The sequence below is a fragment of the Staurois parvus genome, unplaced genomic scaffold (assembly GCF_062004578.1).
Source record: "Staurois parvus isolate SC_StPar_1 unplaced genomic scaffold, SC_StPar_1.0 ptg000155l, whole genome shotgun sequence".
Taxonomy (NCBI): domain Eukaryota; kingdom Metazoa; phylum Chordata; class Amphibia; order Anura; family Ranidae; genus Staurois; species Staurois parvus.
The window spans coordinates 23,853,423-23,874,803 of record NW_028317951.1 but is presented as its reverse complement, the minus strand read 5'-3'; the positions used below and the strand labels follow the sequence as shown (position 1 = coordinate 23,874,803).

General features: G+C 41.1%; 1 protein-coding gene across 3 annotated transcripts in view; it reads left to right on the top strand.

The window, feature by feature from the left end:
• KCNMB3 (potassium calcium-activated channel subfamily M regulatory beta subunit 3) overlaps nt 1-19,771 on the top strand; it is a 35,036-nt gene extending 15,265 nt beyond the window's left edge. The window contains exons 2-5 of one of the 3 annotated variants that reach the window (XM_089675542.1): nt 6,747-6,947; nt 8,816-9,014; nt 15,243-15,275; nt 15,518-15,995. In XM_089675542.1, the coding sequence (XP_089531668.1) occupies nt 6,747-6,947; nt 8,816-9,014; nt 15,243-15,275; nt 15,518-15,607 (523 nt within the window). In that variant the 3' untranslated portion in view covers nt 15,608-15,995. Of the gene's footprint in view, nt 1-6,746; nt 6,948-8,815; nt 9,015-15,242; nt 15,276-15,517; nt 15,996-19,077 lie in introns of those variants that run through there. The other 2 variants (XM_089675541.1, XM_089675539.1) reach the window with 2 other exon arrangements.
• The last annotated feature ends 1,610 nt before the right edge of the window (nt 19,772-21,381 follow it).

Genomic DNA, 21,381 nt, shown 5'->3' with positions numbered 1-21,381 from the left:
CCCCACTGTATAGTTGGACACAGATACAATTTTCATACTTTTGGCTCTGTAAGCCACCAGAAAAAATTAAAACAAAACAATCCAAATGACTTTGAAGTGAAGACTTTCATCTTTAATTCAAGGGATTGAACATAAATATCAAGTACAAATTTTAGGAACTGCAACCATTTTTATACACAATCCCTCCATTTTCAGGGAATCAAATGTAATTGCTCAAATGAATATAATCATAAATAAAATGTAGATTTTTTATATTTTAAGAACCCATTACTGGCAATGACTGCCTGAAGTCTGGAACCCATGGACATTACCAAATACTGGGTTTCCTCCTTTCTGATGCTTTGCCAGGCTCTAACTGCAGCTGTCTTCAGTTCTTTGTTTGTGGGTCTTTCTGCCTTTAGTTTTGCATTCAGCAAGTGAAATGCATGCTCAATTGGGTTGGGATCAGGTGATTGACTCAGCCATTGCAGAATATTCCACTTTTTTTCCTTCAAAAGCTTCTGGGTTGCTTTTGTAGTGTGTTTTGGATCATTGTCCATCTGTACTGTGAAAAGCCGTCCAATCAATTTTGCTGCATTTGGCTGAATATGGGCTGACAGTATATCTCTAAACAGATAGTGCAGAATTCATCCAGCTGCTTCTGTCACATAAATAAACACCAATGACCCAGTGCCACTGGAAGCCATGCATGCCCATGCCATCACACTGCCTCCACCATGTTTTACAGATGACATTGTGTGCTTTGGATCATGAGGTGTTCCCGTCATTCTGGTACAGATTAATCTTCGTTCCATCCATCCAAAGAATGCTTTCCAGAACTGGTCTGTCTTTTTTAGATGTTTTTTGGCAAAGTCTAATCTGGCTTTTCTATTCTTCAGGCTTGTGAATGGTTTCCACCTTGTGGTGAACCCTCTCTATTTGCTCTCGTGAAATCTCTTGATTGTAGACCTTGACAAATGATACGCCCACCTCCAGGAGTGTCCTTGTCTGGATGTTCAATTGTCTGGATGTTGTGAATAGGTTTTTCTTTACCATAGAGAGGATCCTGCGATCATCCCCCACTGCTGTCTTCCAGGGACATCCATGTCTTTTTATGTTGCTGAGCTCACCAGTGCATTCTTCTTTCCTCAGAATGTACACAGAAACAATTGAGTACTGTCCGTGATACTTTTTGTATTTGCACTAGCATACAATTTTGAGGACAAGCTTTCGGGGAATGTTCCCTTCTTCAAGGTCTATGCAGTACTACTCACAAAGTTAGCAGCATGTTAGAAGAGATGAAAGAAAAAAAAACAAAAAAACAAAAAAGAGGCTTTCATCTCTTCTAACATTCTGCTAACTTTGTGAGTAGTACTGCTTAGACCTTGAAGAAGAAGACATTCCCCGAACGCTTGTCCTCAAAATTGTATGTTAGTGCAAGTAAAAAAAGTATCACGGACAGTACTCAATTGTTTCTGTCGCAAATGCACTAATACAGCTACAATCAACTCACACAGAATGTACCAAACTGTTGATTTGGCCACTCCTAATGTTGCTGCTATCTCTCTGATGGATTTGTTTCATTTTTGAATCCTTACAATGGCCTGTTTCACTTGCATGGACAGCTCCTTTAAACGCATGATGTAGGTTCGTAGCAATAACTTCCAAATGTAAATACCACATTTAGAATCAACTCCAGACCTTTTACCTGCTTAACTGATGAAGAAATAACGAAGGAGTAGCCACATCTGGAAACAGCTTTTGATTCAATTGTCCAAATACTTTTGGTCCCTTGAAAAAGGGGGGATGGCTATTCTAAAGAGCTGTAATTCCTAAACTCTTCCTCCAATTTGGATGTACGTAGCCTCATATTAAACCTGAGAGTATACACCTTCAGCCCATATCCATTATAGTACTATAGCTTGAATATGTTCTGGTAAATACTAGAAAAAAACTAAAGTTGTGCCTGTATCCAAATATATATGGACCTAACTGTATATGACAGGACCCCAAATTATTACTTGACATTCTATTGCACAATATTACTACAAGGACCTGTGCTCTTCCAAACCTAGTACTGTCATGAAACTCTTATAGCAACCTGGTGGAATTGTGAAAACTGTATATACATTCTTTTTATCCAGAACTACTTGCCAGATGCTATTGCTTTCTGAATAAATAAATTATAACACCAGACTGCACTAAGGTCCTGGTTCTTCTGTGTCCTCAGCAGTCTGGTCTGCTATAGCTATTGGTACATCCTTGATGGCAGGCATGTTTTAATTATGCCTAGACCCCAGTAATAGCATGCAGTCAGATATATGCTCTTAGCAACAGGTTGTAGTAAGCATCCGCGCATCATCATCTGGCTTCAAGAGAAAGTGTGCACTTCCTAGAAACCCTTAGGTGACAGTGTCAGGAAAGGCTTGCCCAGAGTACAGGTGAAGACTTGCGGCACACAAATATGTGCATAACAATGACAGGCCAGACAGATGTGCATGTACTTGGGCGTAGGCGCACGCGCAGATGTACACTCACGCATCTAGGCACAGGCCTGTCACTAATGCTGGCGCCAAAAGGCCTATTTAAACCGGCTGCATTTAATGTCTCCTTGCCGTTTGGTCTTTAGCCCCTGCATGTGTATCCTGATCCTTGTGCTCGACTCCTGATCCTGAACCAGCTTGTTCCTAACCTCCGCTGGTCTGCTACCTGTCCTGACCTCTGGCTTGTCTTGGATAACTCTTGTCTCCTGCTCTTGTGTAATTAATCCTCTACTGCCGACCTGTCCTGTGAACCGACTACACTACCTCCTGCCATCTATGCCTGATCTGTTCGACTGCTACCAACCCAGCTCGTCTGACCTCACATCCTCCACCTTGCTCCCCAGCGATTCATCCATGTGGCTGCACCCGGATTCTGCTCTCTGCCAACAGTCTGCCCGCCAGCTACTGCTGGAACACCAACTACTGGACTGATAACAGGCACTCCTACCTTGCCGTGCTCCTGTGGCACTGTCCCACTATCAGTAGCCCTTGAGCCAGAGCTGTACGGGAGGCCTGCCTCTTCACGTCATGCTCACTATCCAGGTACGTGATAGACAGGAACATTTTGTAGTAGCACACTGAAGTACCAATGACAGAACTGTAAGGGTTGAAGTAGGACACTTCGGGTGTGAGTATGCACTTTGTGTGGATACACACATGTGCGGTGCAGATTGGAGCTCAGGTTTCACAACTACTGGACACAGTAGTTGTTCAGCGGTTCAGGGCAGGTTGTAGATCAGGCTCAGGTCAGGATTTTATGGTGTTCACATCTGATGATATGTGCGGTTTAGAAACACTGCATGATTTTCAGATTTGAGTGATGACATGTTTCGCATTGAAAGCAGAAGTGATGCAACCTTCTTTTGCTGTGTGATGAGACACCTAGCTAGCCTCACTTTTGTCATTCACTGCATGCGCTACAAGTAATACGGAGCCATGTCAGAGCTTACTGAGCTTCGAGGGAAAATTGTTGGTACCCGCTTATCTGGTGCCTGAAGTTGTCAATTTATTTGCTGGCGCGAAGTACAGTATCAAAGGTTATGAAGGCATATACAGTTTCCGGGAAAACGTAGTCTGATAAGTGCAGTTGAAACTGACCGAAAGAGACAAAAGGACATCGAGCAGGATTGTGACCCAGAATAAGAAAAAACCTGCTGTAAAAGTGACTGCAGAACTCAATCTCAGTCTTCTTTCTTATTCTTGGATTTCCTTTTTTTTTTTGTCTAACCCCTGTAACTCCTCCATCTCAAAAATAGCCATCCAAATCTTGAGAGAACTCTGCGTCAAATCAGAAACAGGCTCTCCGAGGAGGGTGTTCAATATGAATATTGATATTAACCCAGGAGATATTTTAAATTGTACACTTATATAGGCAAAATGGCAGAAATATATAACAATCTGTTCTGTAATGCTGGATTCACATGCTGCAAACTTATTGTAAAATTGCTGTACAATCACCTTTAAGATTTGACTAAAATTATGTAGTACATGGGCCTACATAAACAATACATTACATTTTTATACAGCTGAATAGGCCCTTGTATTTCATAGTTTCAAAATAAAAATTGAACAATTAGACTGTAATGTTTCTGTTCATCCTGAAATGTGTCCACCATGCCATGATAATATCAAACAATGTGAGATTCAAGTGTAATCCTTGTAATGTGATTGTAATGCATGTATGGGTTAAATAAAGGGTGTTAGCAATTGAGTCTGACATCTACAAGTGCTTACAACAGCATACAAAGACATTTCAGCATGTGACCAGCCACTAAGAGCACAAGCACAATTTTCAACTTTCCACTGAACGGAAGCCATTCCAGCTTTCCATACACATAAGCAAGGATGAGTGGGTAGTTTACTATACATGTATGGTACTCAAATATCCATCCAAAGCCAGACTAGACAGATGACTGTGTGGACTGGATGGAGATGGATAGATGGAGAGGACTCTGTACAGGATGGAGAGGACGGGATGGAGATGCCTGTGTATAGGGTGCAGATTACAGGATGGAGATGACACTGTGTACAGGAAGGAGATTACTGGATTGAGATGACTCAATGGAGATGGCTGTAAGGAGATTACATTGTGTACAGGATGGAGATGATGGCTCCATTCTTCGGTAGGATGTCTGTGCAGGAGGGACACATTCACCATGTTATACGTAGTCAGGTCCAAGGTGTGAGGAGTCAGGTGACCTGGGTAGGCTGTACACTTAGAGCCCCTGACCTTGCTGGGGACTGTAATTGCAATTTGAGCCCAAGCCCTTGCCTATGTTTCGTTTCCACTTTTTGCCACAATTTACTTGCAGGACTCTGTCACTTTGAAACCAGTTCCTGATGCATCTTTCAAGACCACTTGTCAAAGTAACGCACAAGCCTTGCAATTTATATTGGGAGAGCAGCAATCCTTGTGTAATCTGCATGGTTTGGCTGGCAGTTTCACAGCCAGCATATCAAACTAACAGCCAAACTCTGCAGATTGTACTGTATATAATGAGAGCTTCTCTTCTAGTCCTACAGGTCTGACCTGTAATTTGATAGCTGGTCCAGCCATGTGTATCAGGAGCACTGACAGTGACTTCTAATATACAGAGCAGGATAAGCTGTCATACTGAGATTGCAGCTCTTCCAAATCGCCAGAGATAGCATAGAAAACATTTAAAATGTTATTAAATCCACAACAGTAAACTCAGTCTGTATATGCAGTAAAGCATGCTTGTTATACTCACTGTGGAACTGAAGGGGTTAATCCTCCACATAAAAAAAAAGGCTGTTTGATCCGGGCTTCTCTGATCCTCCCCTTCTTTTACTGTCCCCAATCCATCTGCCACAGTATAGAAAAGCTGTGGTAAGTCTGCACATGCTCTGGTGTGTATTGCTAGAGTTTTTCTTTGGAAGGGTGCATGTGATCAGCACAGGGCCAATGAGCACTGTCCAGACAGAGGGTCAGCGGTCATGCAGCCTCATAGGTCAGTCAGAGGTAAATAAAAACTTCTACTAGCTTAAGCAGTGCTCTGCCAGACACTGACAGAAGTCACAAGACTGCTATTCACTGCTGTTGAGAAAAGGTATTTAGCAGTTTATATTTACTAAAATAACTGCATTTCCATGTTGTGTTTACTGTGAAAGACCAGATATAGTGAATGCAGGGTCCTGGACCTAATAACACTTTACATTTAATAAAGTGTGCCTTTAGTGAGTTCTCTGGTCGGGTCTGCTCACTGCATCTCCTCTAGGCAGGTCCACGCTGCAGCCTCCCACTGTCTCGTGTGGAACCTGACCAAGCTCAAGCCAGGCTGGTGTAATCACCCCTCAGAGGCTAGCTATGTCCCCTCACTAGTCCCAACCAATCACACTACAAGGCAGGCTCCACCTTACTTCCTTGCATCAAAGTTCCCAATACTAAGAGTCACTGAACAGCTTTGCTGCTGGGGAGCTGGAGGAGGTAGAGAGAGGGATATGGGTGTGCCGCATGGATGTCTGATATGAGTGCAACCTGTGCAGCAGCACCTTTGTGTTGCCCCTGTTTTGAATACACTAGTTTACAGTTGTCCATCACAGACCTTGATTTCCGGGACTCAGCCCGGGACAAGGTCATCTTGGGACAGCTGTTCAAAGTTTGTGAATGTCCCAGGCATTTCAGGACTGTTGGCAACTATGGCCTAGCAGCTACTGTTCACCTTTATCATCCCAGGAGTGAGTTCTTCCTCCGATTCAAACCAGCTAACATGCACTTTCTCCCCCAGATGCAGTAGCTCTGCGCTCAGTATTTGAGAGCTCACTTCTGTGATAATGAAGGTGAACATTAACAGCTAGGCCTCTCTTAGCACAATGTCTTTATCAATGTTCTGGGAGTCTTCCAGTCAGGCTTCATGAAGTACATAACTGGCCTACACCTATAGCAAGGGCATTTTTCAACTTTGCTCAGAGCTGCACACTTTGTTTTTATCTACAGATGCCCCTTATATCATAGGCAGTTTTTTTGGTAAAGGCAAACTAGTTGAAACATTCCTGGCAGAACAAGGCAAAAGAAGAAATCTTTTTTTAAATTGCATTAAGTATTCGTTTTTCAAATATTACAGCAAAGGCTCTATTGAAACATTTTATTATAAAGCTCTGGGGATATGACCACAAAAATTTTTGCATACAATGGAATGTATTTATCTTGTATATCAATTTAAACATGTGCATATGATAACGGGATTCTCTGCTATTTCAAAGGGAAGCCTTTTCTCCAGTACCCGGCAAGGTGAAGAGGAAAGAGAGTGGCAGTGATGGGGTGAAGACATCTGATAAGATGAAGAAGCAAGTGTCCAATGCTGGGGAAGACAGAGCCATGCTGCTGGGATTCACTATGATGGGCCTTTCAGTACTGATGTTCTTTTTACTGGGGATCGCAATACTGAAACCCTTCATGCTCAAGTAAGTCTCAGGATTACATTTTTTCTTTAGAAGTACAAAAAGCCTCTTGTTACCTGATTATATTACATGTTACAGCAAGTGTGCTAAACTCAGCACCAGTCAGAATCATATTTATAAGCAAACACCAAAGTATGGCTAAGTCATGGAAAAAGAGAATGCTGCAATTTTTAACATGCTTAAAAAATAAATTGCATGTGTTAGGACCAACAGGTAAAAACTACAGCTACACTATATTGCCAAAAGTATTGGGACACCTGCCTTTACTTGCACATGAACTTTAATAGCATCCCAGTCTTAGTCTGTAGGGTTCAATATGGAGTTGGCCCACCCTGTGCAGCTACAACAGCTTCAACTCTTCTGGGAAGGCTGTCCACATGGTTTAGGAGTGTGTCTATGGGAATGTTTGACCATTCTTCCAGAAGCGCATTTGTAAGATCAGGCACTGATGTTGAACAAGAAGGCCTGGCTCGCGGTCTCTGCTCTAATTAATCCCAAAGGTGTTCTATTAGGTTGAGGGCAGGACTCTGTGCAAGCCAGTCAAGTTCCTCCACGCAAAACTCGCTCATCTTTATGGACCTTGCTTTGTGCACTGGTGCGCAGTCATGTTGGAACAGGAAAGAGCCATCCCCAAACTGTTCCCACAAAGTTGGGAGCATGAAATTGTCCAAAATGTCTTTGTATGCTGACACCTTAAGAGGTCTCTTCACAGGAACTAAGGGGCCAAGCCCAACCCCTGAAATCCCTCCTCCACCAAACTATATACTACGCAGTCATTGGTACCAAGGTACCATTCTCCTGGCAACCGCCAAACCCAGACATGTCCAGCGGACTGCCAGAGAAGCGCGAGAACATATCTCCGCTGCTCAAAAGTCCAGTGGCAGTGTGCTTTACACCATTCTATCCAACGCTTTGCTTTGCATTGCACTTGGTGATGCAAGGCTTGGATGCAGCAGCTCGGCCATGGAAACCCATTCTATGAAGCTCTCTACACACTGTTGTAGTGCTAATCTGCAGGCCACACAAAGTTTGGAGGTCTTTATCTATCGACTCTGCAGACAGATGGCGACATCTGCACACTGTGCGCTTCAGCATGCGCTGACCCCACTCGGTCATTTTATGTGGCCTACCACTATGTAGCTGAGTTGCTGTTGTTCCCAGTTGCTTCCACTTTATTATAATACCACTAACAGTTGACCATGGAATATTTAGTAGCAAGGAGATTTCATGGATAGACTCATTGTACAGGTTACAACCTATCACGGTACCAAGCTTGAATTCACTGAGCTCCTGAGAGCGACCCATTCTTTCACAAATGTTTGTAGAAGCAGTCTGCTTGCCTAGGTGATTATTTTATACACCTGTGGCATGGAGGTGATTGGAACACCTGAATCCAGTTATTGGGAGAGGGGTCCCAATAGTTTTGGCAATATAGTGTATGTCATAAACCAAGTTCTGTGGATATGAACTGACTGCATCTATTGGCTTGCCATTTTTGGGCTCAACTCTAACCGCTATTTTCTGCTAATCATTTCTTCATATTTCCTTTATTTGACATTTTAGCATATTTTATGTTTTAAACAAGAGAAGTAAAAACTAATTAAGATCTGTAGTAGAGTGCAAATAAAATATCACCTTTAATAAATCTCCCAAATTCAAGCAATATTGTAGATGTTTATAAAAATACATGGAGGCCTCAGCACTTTTAACAATAACTAGAACCTGTAACATTGATATATCAAATGTCAGCAAATAGTTTTAAAGCTCAATAGACCCCCCACAATATATATATGGTTTTATATGTATGGTTTTGCAGCAATAGTGCATGATGATAAACTTCATCTGAAAAGATTTTTTTTTCTGTCTATCAGTGTATGGAATGAAGAGTCCAACTGCACAATTATCCAGGCGGATATAATGGATGACTGGGTGGACTGTTCTTTCACCTGTGGTGTAGACTGCCATGGCCAATCCAAATACCCCTGTCTTCAGATACTGGTGAACGTGTCTGCTTCTGGTCATGTTGCTTCTCTGCATTACAATGAAGAGGCTGTCCAGATAAACCCCAAGGTGAGTACACAGATATCTACCCATGCTCACTGATACTTTTATTTTAACAGTAGTCATAGCCAAAAATTATGGCACCCCTGCATTTCTGTCAGATAATGCACCATTTCGCCCAGAAAGTTGTTGCAATTACAAATGTTTAGGCATTCTCATGTTTATTTCTTTTGTTTGTATTGTTACATACTTACATAGTCAGTCTGGCTGAAAAAAGACAAAAGTCCATCCAGTTCAACCATAGAGAAAAAAAAGTTATAATGCTATACCCACAGTTGATCCAGAGGAAGGCAAAAAAAAAACCCCCCAGCAAAGCATGATCCAATTTGCTCCTGCTGGGAAAAAAATTCCTTCCTGATTCCCCAAGAGGCAATTGGATATTCCCTGGATCAACCTATAAATGTTAGTATCCAGTTATATTCTGTTTATCTAAGAAACAATCCAGGCCTTTTTTGAAGCAATCCACTGAGCTGACCAGAACCAACTCTTGAGGGAGTCTATTCTGCCCCCTTGTCCTTTGTGTTGACCTCAGGGTGAATAGCTCTACACCGAGTTCACTATATGAACCACTGATGTATTTATACATGTTGATCATATCCCCCCCTTAATCTCCTCTTCTCAAGAGAGAATAAATTCAGTTCCTCTAATCTTTCCTCGTAGCTGATCTCCTCCATGCCTTGTATCAGTTTAGTTGCCCTTTACTGCACTTTCTCCAGTTCCCCAATATTCTTTTTGTGAATTGGTGCCCAGAACTGAACTGCATATTCCAGATGAAGTCTTACTAATGATTTGTACAGGGGTAAAATGATATATCTCTCTCTCTGGAGTCTTTACCACTTTTAATAAAAGAGAGGATTTTGCTCACTTTAGAAAGCGCAGCTTGGCATTGCATACCATTATTAAGCTTGTGATCTACCAGAACTCCCAGATCCTTCTCCACCATTGATTCCCCCAGTTGTACCCCCCTTGTATGTACGATGTATGCATATTCTTAGCCCGCAAGTGCAGAACCTTACATTTATCAACATTAAACCTCATGTGCCACATAGTTGCCCAATTAAACAGTGCATTGAGGTTGGCTTGTAAGTTGAAGACATTAAGGACGTTATTCCACTGCACAGCTTGGTGTCATCTGCAAAGACTGAAATGGGATTTTTAATCCCAGACCCTATATCGTTTATAAATATATTAAAAATCAAGGGTCCCAACTCTGAACACTGGGGTACACCACTGATGACCCCAGACCATTCAGAGTATGAATCATTAACCACTACTCTCTGAATATGATCTTTTAGCCAGTTTTCTATCCATTTACATATGGATTTTTCCAAACCCGTACACTTTACCTTACACATTAGCTGTGTGTGGGGAACTGTGTCAAACGCTTTTGCATGTACAAGTATACCACATCCACCACCACCCCTCTGTCCAAGCTTTTGCTCACCCCCTCATAAAAAGAAATCAGATTTGTTTGACAGCTTCTGTCTTTCATGAATCCATGCTGTCTGTTGCTTAAAATATTTTTTTCCAGCAAGAACTCATCTATATGGTCTTTTTACTATTAATATAAATTCAAGAATTTTTTTGGGTTGGTCCTGCTAGCTTTTGCAATCTGTCGTTCGATTTAAATTTTTGCGGCCTTTTCTTTCCTTTTTGCATATTCTGTTATATTCTTTGTAATGTTTAAACGATGATAGCGTTCCTTCATTTTTATTTTGAATAAAATCTCTTTTCTTATGATCTATAGCCTTTTTAACTTTGGCCGTAAGCCACATAGGTTTGAGTTTTAGCCTTTTAAACTTGTTGCCCATGGGAATATATTTTGCAGTGTGTTCACACATACAGTCTTTGAAGAACTCCCATTTCTATGTTGTGTTCACCAATATTCCCTCCCAGACTAATGCAGGCCATAGATGGGTCGAAAATCGGACGATTTTTCGGCCGAAAATAAAATCGGCCGATTTTCGGATCGTTAGTGGGCGATTTGGTCGGCCGTTTTTCGGTATTTTGGCCGTTTTTTTTTTTCGGTAAAGTTGGAAAAAAAATCGGCCGATTTTCGCGGCAATTAGTGGGCAAATCGGCCGATTTTTTACCGATAAAAAATCTGCGCATGAGCAGTGACCTGCAAGAGGAAGACAAAAAGAAGAAAAAGAAGAAGAGGAAGAGGAAGAGGAAGAGGAAGAGGAAGAGGAAGAGGAAGAGGAAGAGGAAGAGGAAGAGGAAGAGGAAGAGGAAGAGGAAGAGGAAGAGGAAGAGGAAGAGGAAGAGGAAGAGGAAGAGGAAGAGGAAGAGGAAGAGGAAGAGGAAGAGGAAGAGGAAGAGGAAGAGGAAGAGGAAGAGGAAGAGGAAGAGGAAGAGGAAGAGGAAGAGGAAGAGGAAGAGGAAGAGGAAGAGGAAGAGGAAGAGGATGAAGAAGAAGAAGAGGATGAAGAAGAAGAAGAGGATGAAGAAGAAGAAGAGGATGAAGAAGAAGAAGAGGATGAAGAAGAAGAAGAGGATGAAGAAGAAGAAGAGGATGAAGAAGAAGAAGAGGATGAAGAAGAAGAAGAGGATGAAGAAGAAGAAGAGGATGAAGAAGAAGAAGAGGATGAAGAAGAAGAAGAGGATGAAGAAGAAGAAGAGGATGAAGAAGAAGAAGAGGATGAAGAAGAAGAAGAGGATGAAGAAGAAGAAGAGGATGAAGAAGAAGAAGAGGATGAAGAAGAAGAGGATGATGCTGATGAAGAAGAAGAAGAAGAAGAAGAAGAAGAAGAAGAAGATGAAGAAGAAGATGAAGAAGAAGATGAAGAAGAAGATGAAGAAGAAGATGAAGAAGAAGATGAAGAAGAAGATGAAGAAGAAGATGAAGAAGAAGATGAAGAAGAAGATGAAGAAGAAGATGAAGAAGAAGATGAAGAAGAAGATGAAGATGAAGAAGAAGAAGAAGATGAAGAAGAAGAAGAAGAAGATGAAGAAGATGAAGAAGAAGAAGATGAAGAAGAAGAAGATGAAGAAGAAGAAGATGAAGAAGAAGAAGATGAAGAAGAAGAAGAAGATGAAGAAGATGAAGAAGAAGAAGAAGATGAAGAAGATGAAGAAGAAGAAGAAGAAGAAGATGAAGATGAAGAAGAAGAAGAAGAAGAAGAAGAAGATGAAGAAGAAGATGAAGAAGATGAAGAAGATGAAGAAGATGAAGAAGAAGAAGATGAAGAAGATGAAGAAGAAGAAGAAGAAGAAGATGAAGAAGAAGAAGAAGATGAAGAAGATGAAGAAGATGAAGATGAAGATGAAGAAGATGAAGAAGATGAAGATGAAGATGAAGAAGAAGAAGAAGAAGAAGAGGAGGAGGAGGAGGATGAAGAAGAAGAGGATGAGGATGAAGAAGAAGAAGAAGAAGAAGAAGAAGAAGAGGATGAGGAAGAAGAAGAAGAAGAAGAAGAAGAAGAGGATGAGGATGAAGAAGAAGAAGAAGTAGGATGAAAATAAGAAGAATTCGAGTCCAGCAAAAAGTATCTCTGCAGAGAGCTCTGCTATTTCTGACAGTTCTCTGACAGTTCTTTGACATTTACAGCGGTTGAAACATTGTATCTATTTGTTTCCGAATAAAAACATCTGTATCCTAAATGGAAACAAATAGATACAATGTTTCAACCGCTGTAAATGTGAAGGAACTGTCAGAAATAGCGGAGCTCTCTGCAGGGACACTTTTTGCCAGCTGTAGAAGGGATGAAAATCGGCCGATTTCTTTTTTACCATTGATGGTAATGTCGGCCGCTTGAACGACCGAATTTTCGTTTTTTAAAAGAAAAATCTGCCGTTTTTTCTCCCCATCTATGGCCTGCATAAGTCTTGGAGAGCAGCTCTCAGCCTTGGAAAGTTAGCTCTCTTGAAATTGAGCGTTTTCATTTATTGTTAGCTATAAACAGCAAGCACATACGGGAAAAATAAAATCATGTTATGGTCACTGCTAGAGATGAGCGAATCGAACCAGGCGAACCGGAATTCGATACGAATTTCAGGAAAAATTTGATTCGCGGCGAATCCGAATATTTGCCTACTTCGGGTGCGCGAATCGGATTTTTCCCGATCAGCCGGCAAAAGTGTCCCTGCAGAGAGCTCCGCTATTTCTGACAGTTCTCTGACAGAAGGAACACATGTACAGCGGTTGAAACATTGTATCTATTAGTTTCCATTTAGGATACAGATGTTTCAACCGCTGTACATGTGAAGAAGCTGTCAGAGAACTGTCAGAAATAAAGGAACTCTGCACATACACTTTTTGCCGGTTTGCAATTCTTATTTTCATCCTACTTCTTCTTCTTCATCCTCATCCTCAGAAGAAGAAGAGGATGAGGATGAAGAAGAAGAAGAATGAAAATAAGAATAATTCCAAGCCGGCAAAAAGTGTATGTGCAGAGATCCTCTATTCTGCAGATACACTTAGAGGAGCTCTGCAGTTACACTTTTTGCCGGCTTGGAATTAATCTTATTTTCATCCTACTTCTTCTTCATCCTCATCCTCAGAAGAAGAAGAAGAGGATGAGGATGAAGAAGAAGAAGTAGGATGAAAATAAGAATAATTCCAAGCCGGCAAAAAGTGTATGTGCAGAGTTCCTCTATTCTGCAGATACACTTAGAGGAGCTCTGCTGATACACTTAGAGGAGCTCTGCACATACACTTTTTGCCGGCTTGGAATTAATCTTATTTTCATCCTACTTCTTCTTCTTCTTCTTCATCCTCATCCTCAGAAGAAGAAGAGGATGAGGATGAAGAAGTAGGATGAAAATAAGAATAATTCCAAGCCGGCAAAAAGTGTATCTGCAGAGCTCCTCTAAGTGTATCTGCAGAATGTCATTTATGGAAACAAATAGATACAATGTTTCAACCGCTGTATGGAGTGAATGTCCCAGAACTGTCAGAAATAGACAGAAACTGTCACAGAACTGTCCTTCTTCTCATCCTTCTCCTTCTCATCCTTCTCCTTCTTCTCATCCTTCTCCTTCTTCTCATCCTTCTCCTTCTTCTCATCCTTCTCCTTCTTCTCATCCTTCTTCTTCTCATCCTTCTCCTTCTTCTCATTCTTCTCCTTCTTCTCATTCTTCTCCTTCTTCTCATCCTTCTCCTTCTTCTCATCCTTCTCCTTCTTCTCATCCTTCTCATCCTTCTTCTTCTTCTCATCCTTCTCCTTCTCCTTCTTCTCATCCTTCTCCTTCTTCTCATCCTTCTCCTTCTCCTTCTTCTCATCCTTCTTCTCCTTCTTCTCATCCTTCTTCTCATCCTTCTCCTTCTCCTCCTTCTCCTTCTTCTCCTTCTTCTCATCCTTCTCCTTCTCCTTCTTCTCATCCTTCTCCTTCTCATCCTTCTCCTTCTCCTTCCTCATCTCCAAGGGCATTTAAATTAAAGGTACAGTGTTCTGCACTAATTTAAAGGCTCTCTGAAGCCTAGAAACCCTTTTTATAAGTTAACTTCGTAGCGAATTAATTCGCATCGAATCGAATTTCTTCCTGGAATTCGCCGAATCAGCCGAATCGAATTTTTGAAAAATTCGCTCATCTCTAGTCACTGCTACCCAGATGTTCTCTTATATGGACATTCGTAATAAGCTCTGCAGGTAGGAGAAACAAAAAGCCAAATTTGACACAGTCTATGCAAAATACCAGAAATGGACTGGACAAAATTATTGGCACCCTCAATTTAATATTTGGTAGCACACCCTTTGGAAAAAATAACTGAAATCGCTTCCTGTAACCATCAATGAGTTTCTTACGCCTCTCTACTGGAATTGTGGACCACTCTTTTGCCAATGGCTTCAGGTCTCTTAGATTGGAAGGGTTCCTTTTCCCAACTGCTGTTTTGAGATCTCTGCACAGGTGCTCTATGGAATTGAGATCTGGACTCATTGCTGGCCAGTTCACTACTCTCCAGTGCTTGTTTTAAACCATTTCTGGGTGCTTTTTGGTGTGTTTTTCATTATCCTGCTGTAAAACTCATGATCTCTGATGGAGACACAACTTTCTGAAACTGGGCCCTACATTGCACCCCAGAATTATTTGCTAGTCTTCAGATATTGAAATGCCATGCACATGGTCAAGACATCCAGTGCCTGAAGCAGCAAAGCAACCTCAAACCATCAGTGAACCTCCACCATGTTTGACTGTAGGGACTGTATTTTCTTTAAAGGCATCATTTCTTTTTCTGAAAACAGTAGAATGGTGGGTTTTACCAAAAAGCTGTAATTTTGTTTCGTTTGTCCACAGCACATTCTCCCAAAAGGATTTTGGCTTTGTCAGGTAAGTTGTGGCAAACTCAAATCTGGCTTTTTTTTATGTTTCTGTGTCAGCAGTGAGGTCCTCCTGGGTCTCTCCTATCAGCATCCCTTTTCATTTAGATGGTGACCTATAGTGTGAGCTGACAGTTTTACCCTGTGCCTGAAGGTCAGCTTGAATTTGTCTGGACGTTATTAGAGGGTATTTAGCCACCAGTCCTTTGTTGCAATCTTTGATCAATTCATTTCTCTTTCATCCACATCCAGGGAGCTACATTGCCATGGGCTGTAAACTTCTTGACAATGTCACGCAAAGTAGACAGAGGAATATTAAGATCTCTGGAGATGGACTTGTAACCTTGAGCTTATCCATGCTTTTTCACAATTTTTGTTCTCAAATCCTCAGACAATTCTTTGCTGCTCTTTTAATTCTCCATGAGGCACCCAAAGACACACAACAGAAAGGTTGAGTCAATTTTTCACAATTTTAACTGGTTGCCGATGTGATTTCTTTGTCAGCACCTGTTAACTGATACAGGTGAGTTTAATTACAAATTACAGGAGCATCACAAACTTGCAAAGCAATAATTTCTTACAATTTTGAGACGGTGCCAATAATTTTGTCCAGTCCATTGTTGAAGTTTTGTTGTTGTTGTGTGGCATGTGTCAGATTTGGCTTTCCGTTTCTCCACTTTTGTATGTCATACCAATACTAACAAAAGGAATAAACATGAGAATGCCTAAACATTTGTAATTGCAACAATTTTCTAGGTGAAGTGATGGATTATCTGACAGAACTGCAGGGATACCAATATTTTTGGCCGTGATTGTATGTATAAAATAGGATTCTGGATTCTACAATAACATGACACACCCTTTCACTAAACTTTTGCTTACGAGTCTTTCAAAGAGTATCAGTCTATTGCACACCAAAAGAGCAATAACAATGTAATGTATTTTCTAAAATGAATATGAAAGCTGAATCCAAGGTGCAAAAACTTTCATGGGAGCCCTTGCTGGACCACTGAAACTACAAGTCTGTCTGCCATGGTGACACACAGTACTTGTTTATTCATTCATAGAAATCTGTGAATGAATGACACAGCTGTGTAGGCTGAGCCGCAAACAGTAAGGCTGTTTTTAAAAAGTGACAGTGGGTGTTGGGAGAAAATCTCCTGCCTCCTGTCACAGGAGGGGGGACTGGGGGGGAGAGTGGGCAGGAGCTGGAACATGTTACATGTTCCGCCCTAAATACAGGTGGAACATATAACATGTTCCAAAGGTGAACTCACCCTATAAAAGCTAAAAAGGATATTAATCCACTTTTTGTGCACCAAATGCCTTTTCAAACTCCGGTATTAACTTGTAAAAGTAGCCGTGATATCAGCATTGTGCTGTACATAGCTTATGCAGATAGCAGAGGTGTGGGTGGGACCCAGCAGAACCACCCACTACAGGCTGCCTGCAGAATAAGAGTAGGGGGGCATATACAAGGCCAGTCACCCTGCACAAGATCAGCTGCTCTGTATTACAGGAAGCTCCTGCACAAAGGCAACATTTCACACTGGACTACATCAGAGATCTGGAAGAAACTCAGAACACCAAGATAGAAGTAAGAATACACATGCCTTTTGTATTTAGCCAATATGCTTTCCCGGAGTTCAGCTTTAAGCCCTACGTTTATACACGTGAAAAAAACAGGATGCATGAATGGAGGAGGGACGGACGGATGATTGATGGGTCCATTCATAGATTGTACTTTTCTCATAGAAGCTATAGTAATGGTTTCTATGAATAGAAAGGGTGGGAATAGTCAGATTCTCTTTAAGAGTGCTCATCACGGTTCCTTAGTTCTATTAACTCCCGCCACGCCAGAAAACTACAGCAATGGGGGTGGGGGGCATCAGTGGAGGAAGATTTCAGCGAAAGGACGATGCAAGAGCACAAGGGGCACCACTCACTGCAGGTAATATCCCTTGTGCAGATTTAAAAAAAAAAAAATGTTTGCTCTAGGTAAACTTAGGCTTTAAGATGGCTGCTTGTTATAGACAATGGATAACCCAGTTTTTACCCCACGTTGTTTTAAATCAAATCATAAAATGTAGGGCATGGAGCCTGCAGCATCCTTTAGAGTGGTTTCTGCATAACGCTGCAGATTATAGGAGAGCCTGGTTACATGACTTTGATAGGGTATACTGGGTTGTCCTTCTACAGACACTTGCCCCTATTCATTAAAATGAACACGGCTTTGCTTGTTCATATGCAGAATGCAAACTGGTAAATAACCTTTTTTTTTTTTTTAAGCAGAGGTCTGGCAGAGACGTATTGAGTCTTGTTGTCTAAATAAAAATAAACCAGTGCTTTGAGGGTTGAATAAAATGCATCTCTCTCACCAATCAGCCATAACATTAAGACCACTGACAGGTAAAGTGAAAAAACATTGAATAATTTCCTTACAATGGCACCTGAAAGTGGGTGAGATACAGTGGGTAAAATAAGTATTGAACACGTCACCATTTTTCTAGGTAAATACATTTCTAAAGGTGCTTTTGATATGACATTTTTACCACGTCGGTAACAACCCATGCAATCCATACACACAGAAACCAAAAAATTAGTTCAGAAATTAATTAAGTTGTGTGTAATAAGATGGAATGACACTGGGAAAAATTATTGAACACATGAAGAAAGGGAGGTGCAAAAAGGCATGGAAAGCCAAGATACCAGCAGAACTCTATCAGTAATTAGAAAGCAATCCTGCCCCTTGTCCGTGCAAATTAATATCAGCTGGTTCAGTCTCAACTGATGGCCTATAAAAATGTGTCTCACTACCAAGGTGTCACACAAGAAAAATCTCATGATGGGTAAAAGCAAACAGCTCTCTCAAGACCTTTGCAAGCGTATTGTTGCAAAACATACTGATGGCATTGGTTACAGAAGTCTTGGGACTAGAGTGGTGATGAAGTTACGCATGGACGGCAGCCATTTTTGGACTCCCTATGCAAGCACCTTGACTTTGGGTTATACAGTTCATGCCTGGTGGGTCTATGACCCAATTTTAATGTGTAGGTCTTTGGCATTTGTGTATGTTATAATAAACTTTACTCTATTACACTATGGTGGCTTTTTCTCTGATTCCCTGTTTATGAGCCATTGGGAGAGTGGAGGAGTTTTGTAATGGTGCCTTACCATTGTAATGGTTGATTAACCCTGGGCTGTGTGGAAGCTGATCCTGTGTCCATCCAGAGAGTGAGATTCATCCCACCTGTAATTAACTGGTGATTTTTTATGCCTTATGACTCCTTGAGGGTCAAAGATTGGAGGTAAGTGTGCACGCTAGATGGTGACAGATGGTCTGATGCACTTGAGCACGTATTAATTTTCACGGTCAAAGATTGATTCATCACAGTTATAAGTTTGGGACTTTGTGCTATATGATTTATGAATATTGTTCATTTATGATCATGTGCATTTATATTTGGTTAATATTTGTTTCACTTAAATCAACTATCACTTTTATTTAGTCACATTCTTGATGGCATGTTTGTGGGATACACATTAGGTGCACCACTGTACACCTATATAGTTATAATTTGTGTATTCACCCATTTAAAATCAAGTCCTTTATTTAATGTTTTATGTCAATCACCACATGGTATTAGCGTTACACCACCATATCTACTTATAGTATATATTATATGGACCTCATTACTTTTGATCTGATTGTGTCTGAAAAACCTAGAAACTGTACCCAACAGTGTACATAAGTTCAGTTTTCTAAAAACCGATCAGTACTGATAATCCTAATATTTTTTTATTTCATGAAGTGCTTTTATGTTCCAAAGTGCCAACGAGACAAGAATGATCTACTGGATGGTGTTCTAGATGTGAAACAGTACTTCGAACGCAAGAATGACACTCCGTTCGCATGCTTTCATCGACATGACAGTAAACCAGAAGATGTCATACTGATTAAAAAGTACGATCGCTCAGTGGTGTTTCATTGCCTTTTTTGGCCAACTCTTATGCTTGTTGGTGGAGCTTCCATAATAGGCATGGTAAAACTGACTCAGCATTTATCCCTTATGTGTATGGTCTACTGCAGTCCAACAAAAGAGGAAACTGGCAATGTGACCACACGACCAGATTCTCAGCAGAGCAGAACAAAAAAGGATGACAAGACTTTGAGATGGAGATTAAATTCCCAAAGTATGACTCGTGCTTCATTTAGTTAGATATTTACAAGATCATCAGGTCAAAGGTCTTTTTGCTTGTCTGACAGAAGTGTAGCATAGAACCAAGGTGCACAGCCGGTACCCAAAAAATGGGCTCCATCTTAAAAAAAGGATAGGCACCACTAGTGAAACTACATCTGAAATTGTGCATAGCATAAGGAAAAGTATTTTACAAAGCAATTTTTGTAGCCGTAAATTTATTTTTGTAGGAGTGTTGCTAAAAGTGCCGTGATAACGGTTATGTTAATACAAAGTGTTGTTTACAATAAACAGTCTGCCGCGCGTATGTTTGGTTTCAGTATAAGCTGTTTTAAAATGGTATAGTTGTAAATGTGCATGAATTGCAACAGAAATCCACATAAGCGTAAAACTAAAGCTGGGTATACAAAAACCAAAAATCATACAGTTCAGTAGGTGTGTACCCCTGTCTGTTCAACAGAAGCTAGTTGTTAGACTGGCTTGTATCAAATGGTCCTGCTGGAAAACCATTTCAATACATATTATTTGCTGTGCTGGGAGCGCGGCACAGTAAACGGTTTACCGATAGACGCATACATGTGGCCACTCAGTGTTAAAGCCAACCCGCCGAGTGGCCGGATATACGCGCCATGTTGGTGGGAACATGTCAAAGCACTCAAACCAAGAGGTTCATCCTTACCATCTGTCAAATGGTCTATTGTCTTCAGGACAGAAAGGAATGGTGAAGGGGACAGAAGAGTTCCAACATTTTACAGTTCTCACTGAAACAAATGTAGAGGAAATTGCTTCCAATGGGGAAAGCTTTCAAAAATGGGATACACCTTCCTTGGAAAGATCTCCATTCACTTACGATCATGTTTGTGAGACAGTAATTGAAGAGAAACCTCCTTAAAGGATAAGTTCATGTGTAAAAATAAATAAATGCACATTTTTTGCAGGTAAAAAATGTGCATTTACAATTTTTTTTGTAGGCTCCTGGAAAGCATTGCACCCTTGATCAGCAGACAGCATGACAGTGTAAGCTGTCTGCCAGTAAACTGTACGGGCAGGAAGTTTTACACTGCTAGGAAGAATAAATGAACTACCAGAGCGCTCAACAGCGCCGTGGTAGTTCATTGAGAAAGTCGAGAGCCCTAAAGGCTGTTGGTACTTTTAGCATCCCATTCACAGAACTCTGCATATGAATAAATCGACCGGACGGGCAGAACCCTGCACGGCCGTGTTATTTTTTAAGTGTGACGGTAAGCGGGGAGAGAAAATCCCCCTCTCGCTGTCACAATGGGGGATCGGGGATTGGTTCTACAGTAACATGTTACGAAAAAAGTGAACTTATCCATTCATGTGAAAAGTATTCATAAAGCTGAGATACAGTTGCAAGAAACAGTATGTGAACCCCTTGGGATTACGTGGAGTTTTGCATGAATTGGGCATAAAATGTGCTCTGAACGTCATCTAAGTCACAACAATAGAAGAACACAGTCTGCTGAACATAATACTACACAAACATTAGATGTTGCCATGGTTTAATTGCACATAACATGTAAACATTCATAGTGCAGGGAGGAAAAAATATGTGAACCTTTGGACTTAATAACTGGTTGATCCTCCTTTGGCAGCAATAACCTCAACCAAACGTTTCCTGTAGTTGCAGATCAGACCTGCACAACGATCTGGAGTAATTTTGGACCACTCCTCTTCACAAAACTGTTTCAGTGTAGCAATATTCTTGGGATGTCTGGTGTGAATCGCTCTCTTAAGGTCATGCCACAGCATTTCAATCGGGTTGAGGTCAGGACTCTGACTGGGCCACTCCAGAAGGCATATTCTGTACTGTTGCAGCCATTGTTTTGTTGAATTACTTGTATGCTTTGGGTCATTGTCCTGTTGCATCACCCATCCTCTGCGGAGCTTCAGTTG